The following is a 17,841-nucleotide window of genomic DNA, read 5'->3' as shown; positions in this document are numbered from 1 at the left end:
ATGATACTAGAATATTCATAATATTTCCTGAAAAGTCGCATGACAAATATGAAATAGTACAAGAATAAAGTCATTCTGAAATGATTGTGCAAATTGCTGAGTCTTTCTTTCAACTTTAGGACTTTTTGTAACTTTATTCAGCTAATGCTATGACTTTCTTCTGACACTGCAGAGCATCATCACACCTGCAGACAGCTCACCAGCGAAGTGGCTGGGTGTGAACAAGCGCCCCCTGGCTGTAGCTGTCAGGTCAGTTGTGCTCTGTGTGTGTAACATCAGGGCTCCACATAACAGCTGTAGTAGTAAAACACAGGAGCATCTGTGGACATCGACTTTGAAGCTTTGCCGCAAATTCTCGATCGGATTTAGGTCTGGACTCTGTTCCATTCTAACATCATATGACGTTATTCAATTAATTAATTTCAACGCGTTAAAAGTTTACATATGTATATATATATTTATATGTACACACAGTTCCGACTGAAACTTTTGGATTTGCGTGTTTCCCGTACGTCTATAAATCGACGCACAAGCGACATCTGCTAACAACAGTGATGATGGTTAACAAACCTGCTTCACTAGGAGTTCATTTCTGCTGCACGCAATGATCTGATTGGACGCCGGAAAAGACTATTGTTATACTAAGAGGAGTTGGCCTAAAATAGCATCTCAATTCTTAACATGCTGCTGCAGCAGCACAGATGCCCACAACGCTAACGTTAGCATCCACAGTACACATTTCTAATATTTCTAACAGCTCCTGGAGCACATCAAGAGCCAGAGAGTCTAAATGTGGCCATATTGCACGGATGTCATGAAGCAAAAAGGCCTCTGGTCATGTTCAGCTGGATGAGATGTACGCACCAAAAAAAAAATAAAAATAAAATAAAATACTGAAGGACACATGTGGACACTGAAGGCGAACACGATCTAACAACCTACTGCATATTTCTCTGTTTTATGAGCTACTGTGCTTAGAAAATGTAACTGATTGCAACTGGACCTTTTGGGTCAAACCTAACTGAAAATCACCAATCAGCGTTAGCCTGGACAGGCTTTGTTAATGTGTTTTCTAAGGGCGAATCAAATACAGACATAATATGTTTAAGAAGATTCTTTGTTTTAAAATGACTTTTACAGGAGTTGCACGATGGGTTAACAATAGTTAGCCATGTTGCCCTGCAGGAATAAGATCTTGGATTTGAATCCTGCCATAGAAAATGGAGGGATTTCTTTAGGGAAAATGGAAAAAGGAATAAAATGAAGAAACTTAAACATTTTTCCATTCTCATTTTTTTCCCTTCAAACAATTTAGAGTGATTTAGTAATTAGGAATGGGGGGGAAATAGGCAACCCCATTGGTTAAACATTTTCACTTTGGATATTATTCAACAAACTAATAAACCAAAACAGTAATGTTGATGTTGAGGGTGGTGATGCCCTAAATACATTGTGTCGACATATTGATAAGAAGAAAATCAAATTCTTTGAAGTACTACAACTTGCAAGTTTGACAGTTATTTGATGCCTTTGTACAACTTTAAATCAAATAGCAGCTCTTTGTGTAGCTTCAGTTGTTCAGTTCAGTCACTAATCGCCCAGCAGAGGGAGAGCCAACGGCGTCTCAGCCAGGATGCCACGCAGCAGGAGTGGTGAGTCCAGAACCGCCGTCTGGAGGCATCACTAATCCCACCTTCAGTTTAAAGTTACCGTATGTCAGTGACGTGCGGTCAGGGGAGGCAGGTGAGGCAGTGCCTCACCAGCCATCATGGAAAGAAAGAAAATATATAATCATAAAGTAATTTAAATTGTTATATTCATCCGTGGTTTGTACTAAAAAATATTTATTTTTCATGTAGCTTCACCAATTTCGATTTTTATTTGTTCAAAATCGCTGAATTTTCTTATTTTCCCATTCAAATGCTTGGAAGCGATGCCGGTGAGGCAGCAGTGACTCTGCCTCACCTTGGATTGCGCAACCCCTGGCTCTGCTGGCTGCTAAGCGGAGATAGCATGTTGCTGTACGGCGTCAATAAAATGGTTTAAACACATTTAATATGTGAACTTATTTCCAATAATTTAGCTTATGTATATAATGTACAGTGCTTTTTGTCACCAACTGTGTTTGTGTAACGTGTTTCGTGTAATGAGCGATTATAAACGGCAGAGAACAGGTTCGAGGTGAGGCAGGCAGTTCTCTTGCCTCTCTTGTTCACCTCAACTGCCTAAAAGTGACAGCGAGCTAGGGCTAAACGATTCTGAAGCAAGTCAAGTGCAGCGATAGATTATAATAGAGATTTTTCCTCTCGCTATCTTGATTCGACATGGATGACTACATTACAACTGTTGTAATGTAGTCATCCATGTCAAATGTGTTTTGTGAGCTACAGTTTGTATGTGTAAGGATGCAGAAGTGAAACATAACCTGTAAACTGCTGTCAATCTATGCATCTATTTGCAAATCTGATTCTGATGACGTCAGTGCCTCACCAGCTATGAACCTCACCGCACGTCACTGCCGTATGTTTTCCAGGCATACAACACATACAGCACAATCAGCACAAAATGCTGTATGTGTCAAATATGACATCGGAATTTAACACTTTGAAATTGGGCCTTTGTCTCTTTAAAAACTTATGCTCTTTCTGAAACTCTGCCTTCAGGAAGTCCTCACAATATGGCTCCACTATTAACCCTTTAACAACATTTCTACCAACGATGCACTAAGAAGTAACTCCTATTATGAGCTCAGCTGATGAGCAGATCCACCAGGTGTTTGTTAATCGCTGCTGGCTAGTCTGAAGGAACCTGCATGAAAGAATCAAGGAAACGCTCCATGTATTTCTTTAATAACATCATTACATGATGGAAAGCTTAAAAGACTGATATTACATAATACTGCCTCTTTAACTACATTATGCATAGGTGTGTGTGTGTGTGTGCGCGTGTGTGTGTGTGTGTGTGTGTAGGGGTTCACGTTAAGAAACAAAATCAGCATTGATACAGTTATTGAGACTCCTATGAATTTCTTAAATAAATGTAGCTGAAGAATTTCTGTTTTAATTTAATTTTATTAAGTTTTCACATTTTTACAGTGTTCAGTGTCTAAGCGAATTTTTAATTGGTAATCTTTTACTACAAGGCTCATTTTTTAGCTAGAAGAGAAAAACAAGGGAACATAGTCAAATCTGTTAGAATGTAACTATCCATAATCAGACTAATAATTTAAAGGATTGAATCATCGTTAAATGTGACAATCTTTTGTTTATCTTGCCACCATGCATAGAGAGGATAATGGGAATGGCAAGGGTTTCCATAGCAACCATTTATTTTAGGGTATTTCTCTGTACATTTTCAAATAATGTTCTTTATTATTGTGAACGCTCAGGTCAATTCAATTCAAAAATACTTTATTGATCCCAAAGGAAACTTGTTGGTGAAGGAGGCAATGCAATCTGTATCTATGGGTAAAAAAGAAAGGAAAAAAAAAAAGTACTGAAATGTTTAGGAGAAGTCTTTGTTTTTTTATTTTCTGTATTTGCACAGTCATTTTTAATAAATAAATATATATTGGAAAGCAGGCAGCACAACTTTAGAGGAGCTCATTAAGCTGCTTTTCCTGGAAATAACTAAACAAATCCCCGCTGTCGTGTTTTTCTTTTTGTTTTTTTACAGTCTGCCTGCACAACCAGCTCATCCACTGCTCACTGTGTGACACCGTGTGAGGAATTAAACATGTCAGCCCTGAACATCTGGGGTTTCATGAAAATTCACCCACGTTATTGTTAGATTACAGAAAACACACATTGTGGCTAAAGTATTGTGTTTTTTTGATGGAGCTACTGCTGTTTATTCTGAACATCTGATCTCTGTCAAATCTGTCAGAACCGAGGTGGAAGTTCAGACAGTTAAGATAAAATCCATTAAGTTTCTTCAAAAAAAAACACAATATCTTTTTGTCTTTCTTAGAAAAGAAAAACAAAACACTGTTTTTCGTCTTTTTAAAAAAGGTAAACAATCTTCAAAATCAGGCTGTGCAACAAAAATAATCACTTTAATGAAAATAAACAAACGTATTGTTTTAATGTATACATCTACAGAGATTACATGCACTTCTGTTATTCCTGATTTAATATTTGCAAAATGGCTTAAAAGTTCAGACCCTGAGCATGTTTGTCTGTTAGTATTGAACTCCATAATCATCATGTTAATGTAATCAAGCTGAGCTCCATTTGGCTGCTTGTCTTTCCTTATATTCGACTCAGACGCAGGTTAGCTTTATTTTCAATCAACACATCATTCATGCATATGTGACACATTTTAATAACCCACTGTAATGTACTTTATCAGGACTTGATGTCCTGAATCAATGCAAAGCAGTAAGTTAACTGTTTTTTAGGAATTAGAAGCTGAAAAGTGTGGAATGCACTTGTTTTCAGTTTTCTTTTCTTGACTTAGTTCTTTATTGAAATCATTCATCCTGCAATTACAGCTGTATTTTTATTGTTATTACCAGCTTTCCCTATCTAAAACATGATATTTTTGCCCGTTTTAAGTTGAATAATAATAGAATTTTTCCTGAAACGCAAAACATATTTTTCTGGTAATTATGTTGAAAAACCCAGTCGACAAAATTAGGGAAAGTTTTGCACCATTAAAGAAGCAGAATTAGATAAAATTGACTTTTTTTGGGCTTTACGTCTTGTTATAATGTTACTCCCAGATGAAAAACACACCTGAAATGTTGCCTTGATTCTTTCTTGCATGTTTGAGGAATTATTTAATCTCCATGGCAACCATTCAGCTGTGCAAAGCCTGGTTGGACCTAGCACTGCCTAATGAGAGGTGCAGTTTCCAAACTTCTGAGATTCCTTCTCACAGAGCAGCCCTACCCCGAGACTCCGCAGTTCAACTCCTTCAGACTAGCCAGCAGCAATTAGCAAACACCTGGTGGAACTGTGCATCAGAAGAGTTCATTATAGGAGTCACTTCTCAGTGCAGCGCTGGCAGAAATGTTGTAAATGGATTGGTATGATGGAGTTTTAAAGAGAGACAGAGGCCAATTGCATATATATATATATATATATATATATATATATATATATATATATATATATATATATATATATATATATATATAAAACTGAAGTTAACATAGTTACTTGAGTGTGCTGTAAAATTGCTCAATGTTCCATGGAAAACACTTAATGCTGTCCCTTTAAGACAAAGTTTGCTTCATCATATGAGGTTTGCTTGATAAATTAAAAAGTTAGTAATGGGAATATTGCCTTAACAGTAACTATAACACGTCACCTAGTGATCCACATATGTTGGGGTTTTTTTGTTTGTTTTTTTCTTTCAGCCATATTCAGAACACCTCATTGTTTACAATGAATCACCCAGTCTGTCCTAGATCTTCATCTTTCCTCTTTGCATCAGGTGCACAAATGTTTCTCTAGCATTTTAGGATAATAAGGTTGTGGCTTAAAACAAAACTGAGCCACAGGACAGAGCTGAGTCCAGCGGAACAGCATCGGATTTTCCATTACAGATGAGTCAACAGACAAAGCGTTGGAAAAAAAGTTCTGCTCATTAGATGTAGTGACTGAACCCATTTGGACTGATCGTTGTTTCTGTGAGAGCGACTGCAGCTGATCTCTGTGACCCAACGCTGATTTTATAAATAACTAATCACGTTGTCAGGGGAAATAAAAGCCGGAGGAAAGGATTAATTTGTGACGCCTGTCAGTATGTCATTAAAGTCTCTCCTTTTCAGAGAACCATCCACAAGGAGGCCATTTTGTTGGCCTGTGCTAACAGCTAATGCAGTTAGCGGAGGATAATCAATAGCTTAATTTCCGACATGGTTCCATTTGAAGAGCAACATGAAGACAAACATCCAGGCGCTGCTGTTTGACGTTCTGATGGCATATTTAAGATATTTGACCAGGGGTTCCCAAAGTGGGGGTCAGGAACTCCAGGTGGTCGAGAGACACCAAGTTGGGGGACAAAAGATGGTTTTCAGATTCATCATGATGTGACCTCTGAGGTGTATAGAGAGCAAAAATGGGACAAAACTACCTGGATAACTACATCACAAGATAATTACATCTTAATTAATAAGAGGTATATCAAAATATTGAAGTATATCTTAATGGGATAATTACTGGTATGTATCCCATTTAAAAGGTTTATTTAAAAATACCTATTAAATTAAAAAGAAAATAAGTCCATTTTAAAATGCATATGATAATATCGCTCTGTATTTTTTTGTAAATAAACAAATATGGTATCACAAATAAATATTTGTTTATTTAAGACTTATCACCAAGCCACATACAGTTATATTTATTTACTTATCTTATTTAAGATTTAGCTAACCACGTATGTCGATTGAGAATAAATCTCCTTTTTGACAGTTTAGTTTAATGACAATATTACTGAAACGTTCATTTTAAAACACACTGATGTTTTCAAGCATTTATTTCTCCTGATAATTTCTTTTTTCTTCAACTAGAATAGCAGATGATTATAATATTACATCATGAAATGAAAAGATTTCAGACTTAGGTGGGGCTTTAATAGGACACCCGAAGATGCTGTCCTTTGAACTCGTGTTTTTAAAACCAGACTTTGACTCATTCTCCTTAATGCATTAAATCTGCCACATTAGTTGCGTTTCGTTTTGAAACACGGGTTTGACATGTTAGAGGAGTCACAGATCTCTGAAGCTGCATCCGTGAAGACTCACATTAGCAATCTGTGCCTGTATGGGAGGCAAATATTTGGACTGAAAACCTCCGGCTAGCATGACTCAGTGCTGGAAAGAGGCTGGAAGCGAAATGAAATGACCTAAATATGAAAAGACAACTGCAGAAGTAGAGTGACCCAGTACTAAGTCCCACTTGATGACATGTATTTCACCTTTTCCTGCTTTTAAAGCAAGTTTTTTTTTTTTTTTGGCATTACACTCTCTCCTTTATTACTTTCCCCACGGCAGGCACACACTCAAAACATATAAAGAAATACTTTTTCATGGTCTTGAACATTCACTAAAGACCAGCTCAAAGCACGACCGCGTAAGGTCGACCTATATTTTATGTGTTTGTGTATCCGAGTCGGAAACGCGCATGCATCCCAGGGCAACTAAAAGTTATTTAAAATTTAACATGTGATAGTCAACTTTGTTTTAGTTAGTTTGCATTGAGCAATCGGTGTCCTACCTGAAGTAGGCTGATAATAGTACATAATGCTGAAACGCTTGTTGTTGTTTGTTTATCAATCATTAATCAGGTTGCTACGCTCATCTGTGTCCACTGTGGCTGCTAAAACGTCCCACTGATAATTGACCACTTCATGCTTCATTTTCATAAGCTCATCATTTCACAATGTTTGGATTAGCCAGATGCAGTAGTAGTAGTAGAAAATGTACATGATTATTAAGTATTTCAACAACTGGCTAAGAGAAAAACACAAAAATTAAGGACACTTAATTGTTGTAAAACAAGCTTCTTCCATCCATCCATCCATTTTCTGTTCACCCTTTGTCCCTAATGGGGTCAGGAGGGTTGCTGGTTCCTCTCCAGCTACGTTCCAGGCGAGAGGCGGGTTCACCCTGGACAGGTCACCAGTCTGTCGCAGGGCAACACAGAAAACAGACAGGACAAACAGCCATTCACACACACACTCGGGAGAATTTAGAGAGACCAATTAACCTGACAGTCATGTTTTTGGACTGTGGGAGGAAGCCGGAGAACCCGGAGAGAACCCACCATGCACAGGGAGAACATGCAAACTCCATGCAGAAAGACCCCGGGCCGGGAATCGAACTCAGGACCTTCTTGCTGCAAGGCAACAGCTCTACCAACTGCGCCACTGTGCAGCCCCCAAAACAAGCTTCTTTTGTTTTCTAAATGCTGACCAATCAGCTTCCACTCCTTAATATAGACCAGCTGATTGGATATGCACCTTGTTGACGACGGTGCTGTCCTCTTTGTCTTTGATAAGAATTCAGTTTGCTTCACGGTCACTAGCTATGTTTCCATTCACTTGTAGAGCAAATTTTGAGCAAACTTTTGAAATGTCTCAAAAAAAAAAGAGAGAAAATGCTAATTAGGGTTGTTTCCATCTACTGGTTTGGAGCGAATAAACCAGGCTATGCAAGGTGTAATATCACCAGATGTTGACCTTGGAATAAACAGGAAGTAGAGGATACAGGTTAGCATGGAGTCCTCCTCTTCGAGTTGTTGAAGGTTTGTACTTTGAAATGTCTGAGGTTTGTGCCTCTACTAAAGTGCAGACCCACCAATGGATGGAAAAGTCAGAACTTATTCAGCAAATGTGTTTCCATCTCCTCTTTAGCACATTAACTCTTTTTCGGAAAAGCCAAAAACCACGTTGAGTGAGTGAAATTGAGGAGGTTATTCCACACTTCAACCTTTTCTAATGCGATGACTCAGAATCCACATTAGACTCAGCATTTGACGCTTGAGGTGAGGGCCTCATCTGCAGAGGTGAATTTTTATATTCAGGGTTTTATAACTAAGCAAAAAAGTAAACAAACAGAAATATTAAAATTGGTTTGGTGTAGTTTACATCACTTTTATAAATCATTCATATCCCTTGAATATTTCCTCATTTTTCCCACATGTTTCCTGAGTCCCCCTTGTGCTGCTGACAAACTGCAAACCAGGGATGTCCAACGTGCGGCCAGAGGGCCATTTGCAGCACCTGGACTTATTTTGTGTGGCCCATGACTGCAGTTAAAACATTATACGAATTAGCCAACTAACACAGGGCAGCATTACAGTGGAAAATATTGGTACGACACAAATGTTTGCTGCTTAATAACCACACTTGGTTGCGTTCTCTATAATTTCACAGAACTGTGCATCCCATTCATTTGCAGCAAATAGCAGAAAATCACCAATACCACTTGCCCATTCTTTCAGTTACCCTCTGTCTCTTCCTCTGTGCTCATGATTTCCACTCTGTTTCTTTCTTATGTCAGCCTATAAAGCACTTAACATTCATAAGTTGCTGCTCTTACACATATTTCTCCATCCTTCCCAGCTGTGACAGGATCAGATGCCGTCTGAAACTGTCTTCAAAGCCATGCTGTTTTATCTTTTATTTTATTTAATTATTTTTTTTATGTGTGCACACATTTAAACTTCTGACCTTGATTAAATAAGCATATCAATACACTTGATCATTTTGTTCTGTTAGCTGAACACACAAGCTAGTGTGCTGATTAAACAGAGACATAAAAATTCAGCAGATCTTGTAAGTCTCAAATGACCTGGACACTTAAGTGTCTCTGTGAGCATCCATGAGTGCTGCGCATGTGTTTATCCGTCCATCAGTGGGGTTCATTAATGCTAAAAGCCAGAGCTTTACTCCCTCACCTGTTTGTTCCATTGTTCATTAACCTCGGTTCCTTTGGCATGAGGCCATTTGGCCATCTGGGATGTACCACTGCCTCAAAGTCACCAGCCTCATAGTAAAAAGCTAACCTGAGCTCCTTATTATACAGTATGTTGGTGTCACATTGAATTACAGTAAACTCTGTCAAAAGACCATGTCAGTTCTTCTAATGTCTGACGCTTGCAGAAATTGTCAGCCAACCATTTTTCTTGATAAAATTTACGAGTCGCAGGTGAGCAGCTTAGGCAGGTTAGCCTAACCAAGGCTACCGCTAGCACAATAGAGTTAGCTTTAGTTAACAATAGCCAAGGCTAACAATAGCCTATTTAAGGTTAACATATGCATATCCAAGGCTAATGCAAGCCTATGCTATTCTTGTTGTCATGTCGAATTACAGTGAACTCAATGAAAAGAACACGTCAGTGCTTCAGATGTTTGGCGTTTACAGATAAGCCAAACATTTTTCTTGATAAAGTTTTCTTTAAAGAAAAAGGTTACGAGTTCCAGGTGACCAGCCTGTGCTTGCAAGGTGTCAGCCTAACCAAGGCTAACGTTAGCAAATCCCAGGCTAACACTAGTCTATCTAAGGTTAACACTAGCCTAGCCAATGCTAACACTAGCCTATCCAAGGTTAACACTAGCCTATCCAAGGTTAACACTAGCCTATCCAAGGTTAACACTAGCCTAGCCAAGGCTAACATTAGCCTATCCAAGATTAACACTAGTCTAGCCTTGGACTAGTGTTAAAAGCCTTTGACATGCAAGGTGACACATATATGCATATAAAAACCTAACAATAGCCTTTCCAAGGCTAACATTAGCCTATCCAGGGCTAACAATAGCCTATCCAAAGCTATCACTAGCCTATTAAAGGCCAACATATCCAAGGCTAACGCTAGCCTATACTTGCTAATGGACAGGAGAGCAGTTCAGAGCATGACCAATCTAGACATGCTAGTCACTAGTCCTTCTCATTTCTCATTTGCTGGCCGTTCAGTTACTGATTATATAATTAATCAGCTCTACAACTAGCTTTGGAATGGATGTAACCTACTGCCATGAGGAAGTATTGGTGGTGTGCAATAGTCCTAATTTTGGCCCTTAAACTGCAGCATACTACAACAATCTCTTTCCACGGATCACTTGCAGGTATATATGTAAATCTGTATTATTGTTGAAATGCGGGTGAAGGCCACACAAAATCATTCTTATGGTCTGAAGTGGGCCCGTCACCCGCACTTTGAACGCAGCTGCCCTAAAGGAAAGAGGGAACTGTAACAAACATCACTACCTTCTGGCATCCCAGCAACATTCTACAGAGACATTGTGTTGATGTTCTGAATTTCACGTCCTCTTCCTAAACTTTTTGAACCGCTGCCATCAGGAAAACAGTAATGCAACATCAAAAACAGAAGCACCAGACTGCTGCAAAGCTTTCTGCCTCAAGCTGTTTGAATGCTAAGATTATGCGCTGTGTTTAACTGATCTTATCTCTGATTTTTATACATTCTTTTTATCTTTTTATAATTTTTTTACTGTTATTATGCTGAATGTCCCATAGGAATGCTGTCTGATCTGCTGTGCACTGTTAGTTATATAATAAATAGTCAAGAAAGGTTCTGGTTTGAGTGAAGTAAAGACCTGAATATGTTTACACTGCTGTGATGTTTTTCACTTTGTTCTGTCCTCATTTTCCCATGAAAAATGTTGCCATGAAAACACATAAAAATGTTATATTCGACATTAGTTAGCATGTATTTTACTGATAAAATTTTATCAAGACCGGAATTAAGGTTGCTGCAGAAACAGGTGAAGAAGTTACATTAAAAAATGACGCCGCGTAGATAGGAAAAAAAGGGAGTACATTTCTGAGAAAAAAAACACTTAGAAATTTTGAGATTTCTAGAAAAAGTATCTTGGAAATTTCATAGTCAGAAAAACATTTGCAAGATAAAAAAAATCTAATTCTGAGGTTAATCTCTCAAATTTTCTAGAAAAAAAAAATTTGAGTTTGAAAAGTCAAACATTTGTAAGAAAAAAACTCAGAAATTTCCAAGGTGCTCATGCCGCATGCCGCCCTGCGCGGCTGCCAATGTCGTTCATATCAGAAACCGTGTATATTACTATATGTTTTTACTTGTGTGTGTGTGTGTGTCTTAACAGAACAGTACCAGCTGAATAACGCAGCCTGTGGCGCATTTGGACAGGGCCTTCCACAGCCTCATAATAACCACAGCACACTGGGACTCAACAAGTACGCCTCCCTCAAAGCTGTGGGTACGTGGCAAACACCCTCACACTCTCCAAATGATGCTGACTGCAACTGACACAGTAACCTTTACAGTAGTCTTGAGACAGCAGTACAGGACGTGCATAAAGAAGAGGCTGCCTTTCCCTCTGGACAAACCAGGCATTGATCTTAAAGACTCAACTCTACATGTTCCCCATGGCATCGTTTTTCTACTAATTATCAACGACAGGGATCTAAAATCTTGCTGTTTTTCAAGTAGATACTCCCCTTTTGGCGAGCATAGTAATTATTCTGTAGAAGAGGTCGCACCATTTTCTGATTTAGCCAGTCTTGGCAAAGGTTTTGCTGCTGCAGTTGTAGAGAAAATGTGGTTTTACAAAGGAGTGCTGAATGTAAATGTTTTAAAAAATGTTTTCTAAACTACTGAAAGTCTGTTGAAACCAGAGGTTTACATACACTGAATAAAAATGACGCTTTGTTTTTTCTCACTCCCTGAAGTTAAATCAGATCGAACTTCTGTTAAACTGTTACCAAAATAATATCAGTTTACTAAATGCCAGAAAACAGTGAGACACCCAATTCACAAATAGAAAAGTCAGCTGCCAATCTAGATCATATCTAAAGTTATTAGAAAGAAAATACAGCTTGAGAAGCTGAAATACCTTGTCAAACTGCTACTATCACGCTATTGGCTGGCATTTGCAAAGCAGCCTATCCAGGAGCGCCATTTGTTTTGCTTGCCTCTGATAGGCTGTACACCCAAAAGTTGAACTCTAATAAAAGAAATGAATGTTAGCTTCTGCGGTAGCGGGAAGAAAGTTTCCACTGCGTGTATTCACTCATATTAAGGCACGTTTGGTGCTTGGACTACTAAAATAGGAAGTTATTAGCATTTTTTGAGGCACTATTGAGTTTTTGTGAATTTCAGCCGTTCGTCGGTGGCTGTGGTCCATAACTCCACCGCGAATACTGTAGAGGTTCACGGATTTACCACAAGGTCAGGCGATGCAAAGCTCAGAGAAATTACATAAAAGGGGAGTTCAGATGTTTTACATCGAAATATTTATTTCCGTAGCTATGTACTTTTTTTATGTAGCCAAATATTTTAGTGCATATTTAAAAATATCAACAGGAAAATGGAAGCAGCAGGGCTTTACCACCACAATGATAAAACAGCTGTAATTAGAGGCTAACTGGTGTCCGAATTAAAGCGCTTCTACAACATTTTAGCTTTTTTTTTTCTCGAAAGGATGAGCCTTTAGATTCAAGTTATGACACGAGACTCTTCAAAATCTGATAAAAAAAAATTGTCCCATTCAAGCAATAATCTAACAAAGTAGTAAAAGATGGTACAGAGATGAAATAAAGCAGGTATTGTAATTAGACATAGTCTTGATTCAGGGTTGATTGTAGAGTCTGGTTCATTTAAATTATCTATCTCTCCTGCTTTACAATGACAAATATTCACAGACAATTTTTAAACTTATGATGGGGGGATTTATGAAACTGTACGATACGCATTTTTCGTCTCCATTGCACTTTTCAGGAAGTCTGTCTTTCTTAGGCTGCCATATGCTGCCAAGGTCTCAGCAGATGAGTAAAGCTGCTGGCTCACCTTCAGGGCGTACGCCAGTTTAAAACAGTTGAAAATCCTCTGATCTTCTTCAAACCATTCCTCTCATCTTGACCTTCTTTTTCTTTTCTATTCTTTTTTTTATTATTCCAATCCAGACTTCTTTATTTTCTGAAAAAAACAAAATCAAACTCTGCTAGAGGAACTAAGCTTTCATCTCCCCCTAAACAAATGATTTGAAAAGCAGGTAAAGACAAATCCAAAAACTTCTCAAAAACCTAATTTTTGTGTCGGCAAACGAAAGTTTCCTCTCGTTTCTATAAAGAAACATACTGAGGGCGAGGAACCTAAACGCATCACGGATTAAGTGTGATTCAGAGATGGGTGTTCTTCCCAAGACATACTGCGCTTTCACATGGACGCTACGTTTAGGGCTGTTTCCATATGACTCAGTGCTGAAACACACTGTGACAGATTCAACATGACTCCAAAGAATAAACAAGTTTAAAGAGGCCAAATAGAAGAAAAAAAAAGTTTTCCACTGTTGGCCTAATTATCAAATGAAAATTAGTTTGTTTCATTTGTTGCAGTTATTTAAGAAAATGGCAAGACTGCAAGAATGTTCTTTCTGTGGGAAAAGTATATATATATATATATATATATATATATATATATATATATATATATATACATATATATACACAACATTCTTTATCCCCATAAGGAAAAAAAAATTAAAAATGTACCCAAAAATATAACCTTGATAGTGATGTGGTGGTTTACCCTGAACTTTTGGGGTGGAGTCACACAGAGGTATGAGGTAGCATTTATGCTAAACAAATAATTATGAATGTAATAATTCTTCAATAGAGAACAAATGTGAGGAAAAATGACATTGTGAAAGTTTGTTTCTTTACATATTTAGGACTATTGTCTGTGGATGTGGAGTCCCTGCCCAGAAGCTAATGCTATTTTTAGCATGCTAACATTTGGGAAGATAAAACCCTACAGTTTGCATCGCTTAGGCTCTGATGATGATGAACTTAAACAGTTTCATAATGTTTTGACTAGAAACTTTTTCAATGAGGAGTTGACCTGAAAGTGAAATACTTCTTGTGTTTCCCTATGCAGCAGAAACCGCTTCCCGTAGCTACTATAAGAGCTTTCCTGTCATGGACTTCTCCAGTTACCAACCCGTAGCGCCTCCTGCCTTCCAGCCCTCGCAGCCTAAGGAGAAGTCCTACATCCACCAGCCTCTGCCTGGGCACCGCGACCTCCACACCCCTCTGTCCATCTCCATCCCGTCCAACCACCTGGAGCACTCGCGCCTCCCCAAGACCACCACGCACCCGTTCATCTCCAACTCGGCCTTCAAATCCTGGGAACCGGCCGGCCGCCACGTCCACAGGCAGACCTCCGCTCCGGCCCACACATCCTCCTCTCTGCACAGCTCCACCCGGAGACACGGCTATTCAACGCGGCGGCAGCAGAGCATAGAGAACCTGCAAGAAGTGGTTAATCAGTCCTACGGAGGTATGTACGGAGGAGGAGGAGGAGGAGGGCAGGGTCGCCACACGCACAGCCAGCACACTTCTCAACCCTCATACTACAACCATACCAGGCCAAAGAGCTACTCCACCCACAGCGCCACCGAGGTGACTGTCTGAGTGTTTCAGTGAGAGTGACCTACCGCAATGCTAAACTCAAGAAAAACTTTGGAGCGAGCCAGGTACTGCACTTCCTTACAGTCCAACATGACCGGGGGTTAAGCAAGGACACGCCTTCCAATGTACATGATAAAAGCAAGAGCTCAGATTTTCAATGTGTGGAAAAACACCAGGAGACAGACTCATTGCTGCACATGAAGGACTCACTCTAGAAGATGGGTTAAAAACACGCTCAGGCTCCTCTCTGCTGCATAGGGCTTGTACATGTTTAACCGCTGCAGTTTGGCTATATCACAGAATTACGGTTGATCAAGCCCTGTAGAGATCCTGTCTGGATGAAACTAATGTTTCTCTGTCTATATTTTAGAACTCGGAGCTTGGTTTTGTCCACAAACATGGTTTTATTTGTAATGTTTTGGTTTTAATATGGATGTTGGAGGAGAAAATTCCAAACTTGTGTTAGCCTAGTAAAGGTTCTGTTAGCTAGCCTGAATATGACACCAAAAAACGACTAGTCACACTGTCATTAGTTCCTTTACTCCAAAAAAAGCCACATTTTAGGGAACGTATATTATGGTTTCTTGCCTGGAGTAAAGATAGTGAATCAGTAACACTGCTGAGCAATATGGCAGAGTTGGGAGTAGATGGAGTTAGCTGCCTGGCTAACCAGTTGATCATATTAAGTCTGGGGTGAAACAATGAGTGCTCATTTTACCAGAGTCTGGTACGGCCCAGAACAGAAACACCCAGTATATTTTCATAACACAAGAGGAAGAGGCTAATTTTAGCATTTTTCATTGTTTTTTTACTAAAATGTTCTAATTCCATCAACATAAACCTTGATACAGAAACATGTAGCTCATCCAATAGGAGAATCATATAAAATTAAAAATGGGTTTACTATAATTGCTTTTTGTTTCTGTATTTATAATAATGCGATCAGGTTGTCAAGCAAATCATTTGAAAAGCTAGCATACAAGCTAATATTGCTACTAGTCATTTTGCTAACTTTTTTGTCCAAAGAAATTCAAACTATTGGAGAAACTGGAAAGCTTTGTCATTAGTAGTAGTTCTCAAAGACAATTTTCATTCTTAAAACCAAATGTTGTCTCAAGGTAGTTGAAGTAAATAAATGTTTTTTTCAGAAATAGTTACATAGTAAATTATAATTAGCCTCTGTACAAACTGGGATTATGTATATAAAACTGCTCCTTTGAGTTTTATAATTCAAACATGGTGTTTATTTTGGGCATTTTCAATAAATATAGGGAGCAATAGAATTAAGAAATGATGCAGTGCCTTGCAAAAGTATTTATTCCACCTGAATTATGAATTATGTCATATTTAGTCACTTAATCACAGCCTTCAGTGTAATTTACGTGGTTTTATGTTATATATATGTTTTTTTTACAAATAAGAATATAAAAAGTGAGTTTTTAGCCACTTTACACAGACACCCAAAAATAAAATCCTGTGCAATCAACTCCCCTGAGAAATCTTCTTTTGTTTCCAATTTAATCTCAGAATAAATTCACAAAAAAAAAAAAAAAAAGTTTTCTGTTTCCAGGTGAACAAGACCGGTAGAAACGCCCCAGAAGACCTGCAGCTGTAGCTGCAGCCAGGTTACAACAGGAGACGACTCAAAACTTCAGAGTGCGAATACTTCTGCAAGGCATTGAAGTGACGACTCCCTTTAACCAGTAAGGTTCCTTTTCATATATCTTTAGTTGCACTGTTAAAAAACACAAAAACAGTAATAAAATGGTCAAATACACATTGATTCTTTAACTTAAATGCAAATTTTCACTTCATTCATGACTTTGAGTAAAGAAAAGTAAAAAATCAGTGTGAAAGATAACGTTTCAGTCAGTAAAAGGAGCATTTTCCAAAATGTTCGACTTGTCTAGTAAATAAAAAGAGCGTCCTGGAGCGATCGGAAGAAGTTTAGATTCTTTAGTTACGATTAAGAAGTTTGAAAATCTGTTCGTCCAATGAGGACAGTTTTTTTAAACTGTGTTGCTTATGGTTTAGGAAGATTAAAAAATACGTCTCGGTTTAATGTACAACTGAAGAGTTTCACTCACTGTTCTCTCGGTCTACCTCCATCCGTTGCCGCTTTTCCTGGATTTTCCACGACGAAACACACTTTACATTCTTTGCCAAGCGAACATGGACAGCTTCCCCTGGGTCACATTAACTCGATGGTGAGGACAATTCCACCGTCATGTCAGCTTCTATCAGCCTCCATCCCAACAGGAGAGGGGGTGTGGGAACAGCAAAGGAGCCAGAGGCTAAGACTCTTTAGAAAAAGGAGATAAAGGAGGTAGAGAGTAGAGGAAAATAGAAAAACAAAACATACATTGCTATGTGTTTTCCTTCCTCGGAGGGGGAAAGGAAGTCAGTGTAGATCTGGGTCTTTCACTCCTGAACTGTCTGAGTCATAACTCCCAGTGTGTAGATGCCTGTGTGTGATTTCTGACCCCCGGGTTATTATTGCAGGGGAATTTATTGAGGCACTTCCAGGCCTGGAGGATTTGACATCTTTTATTTGACATGGCCTGGATTTCAAAGGCCGTTGTACACAGCTGCAGCTGTTGCTAGGTTCACGCAGCAGCTAATGGAATCCCTCGACTGGACTTCACAGCGGACGAAACCCGCAGGAACCGTTGGAGTGTTTCTGCGCATCCACCTAGGAATGCTTCCCATTAGATTCGGTAATGAGATTTCTGTTGTTTTTCTGGCAGATTTTCATTTTGTTTTTTGTTTTATTTTGTAAAACGATGATGCTTTGGCGTGGGTTCTGAGCTTCTGGAATCAGGTGAGAACAATTCAGGTGAGACGTGACATGACAAAAGAATCTGAATTGTTAATTATCAACTCCTGGTTAAGACGTTGAAAGAGGATTAGAATAATCTCACTGAAAT

At 38.7% G+C, this 17,841-nt stretch overlaps 1 protein-coding gene across 2 annotated transcripts; it reads left to right on the top strand.

Annotated features, from left to right (window-relative positions):
* The first annotated feature begins 1,599 nt into the window (after nt 1–1,599).
* Nucleotides 1,600–17,459, top strand: LOC122823278. Of its 2 annotated transcripts, XR_006369312.1 has the most exons (5): nt 1,600–1,652; nt 11,590–11,703; nt 14,382–14,783; nt 16,485–16,617; nt 17,417–17,459. XR_006369312.1 is itself a non-coding variant. In XM_044102726.1 (3 exons), the coding sequence occupies exons 1-3, from the start codon at nt 1,634–1,636 to the stop codon at nt 14,915–14,917; spliced, it is 669 nt and encodes a 222-aa protein (XP_043958661.1). In that variant the 5' UTR covers nt 1,600–1,633; the 3' UTR covers nt 14,918–16,469. The 2 variants fall into 2 exon arrangements, 1 of the variants encoding a protein (XP_043958661.1); XM_044102726.1 differs by lacking the exons at nt 16,485–16,617; nt 17,417–17,459 and having other exon boundaries at nt 14,382–16,469.
* Nucleotides 17,460–17,841: the final 382 nt, after the last annotated feature.

The sequence above is a fragment of the Gambusia affinis genome, linkage group LG20 (genome assembly GCF_019740435.1).
Source record: "Gambusia affinis linkage group LG20, SWU_Gaff_1.0, whole genome shotgun sequence".
Taxonomy (NCBI): domain Eukaryota; kingdom Metazoa; phylum Chordata; class Actinopteri; order Cyprinodontiformes; family Poeciliidae; genus Gambusia; species Gambusia affinis.
This window is presented reverse-complemented; position numbering and strand designations above follow the sequence as displayed.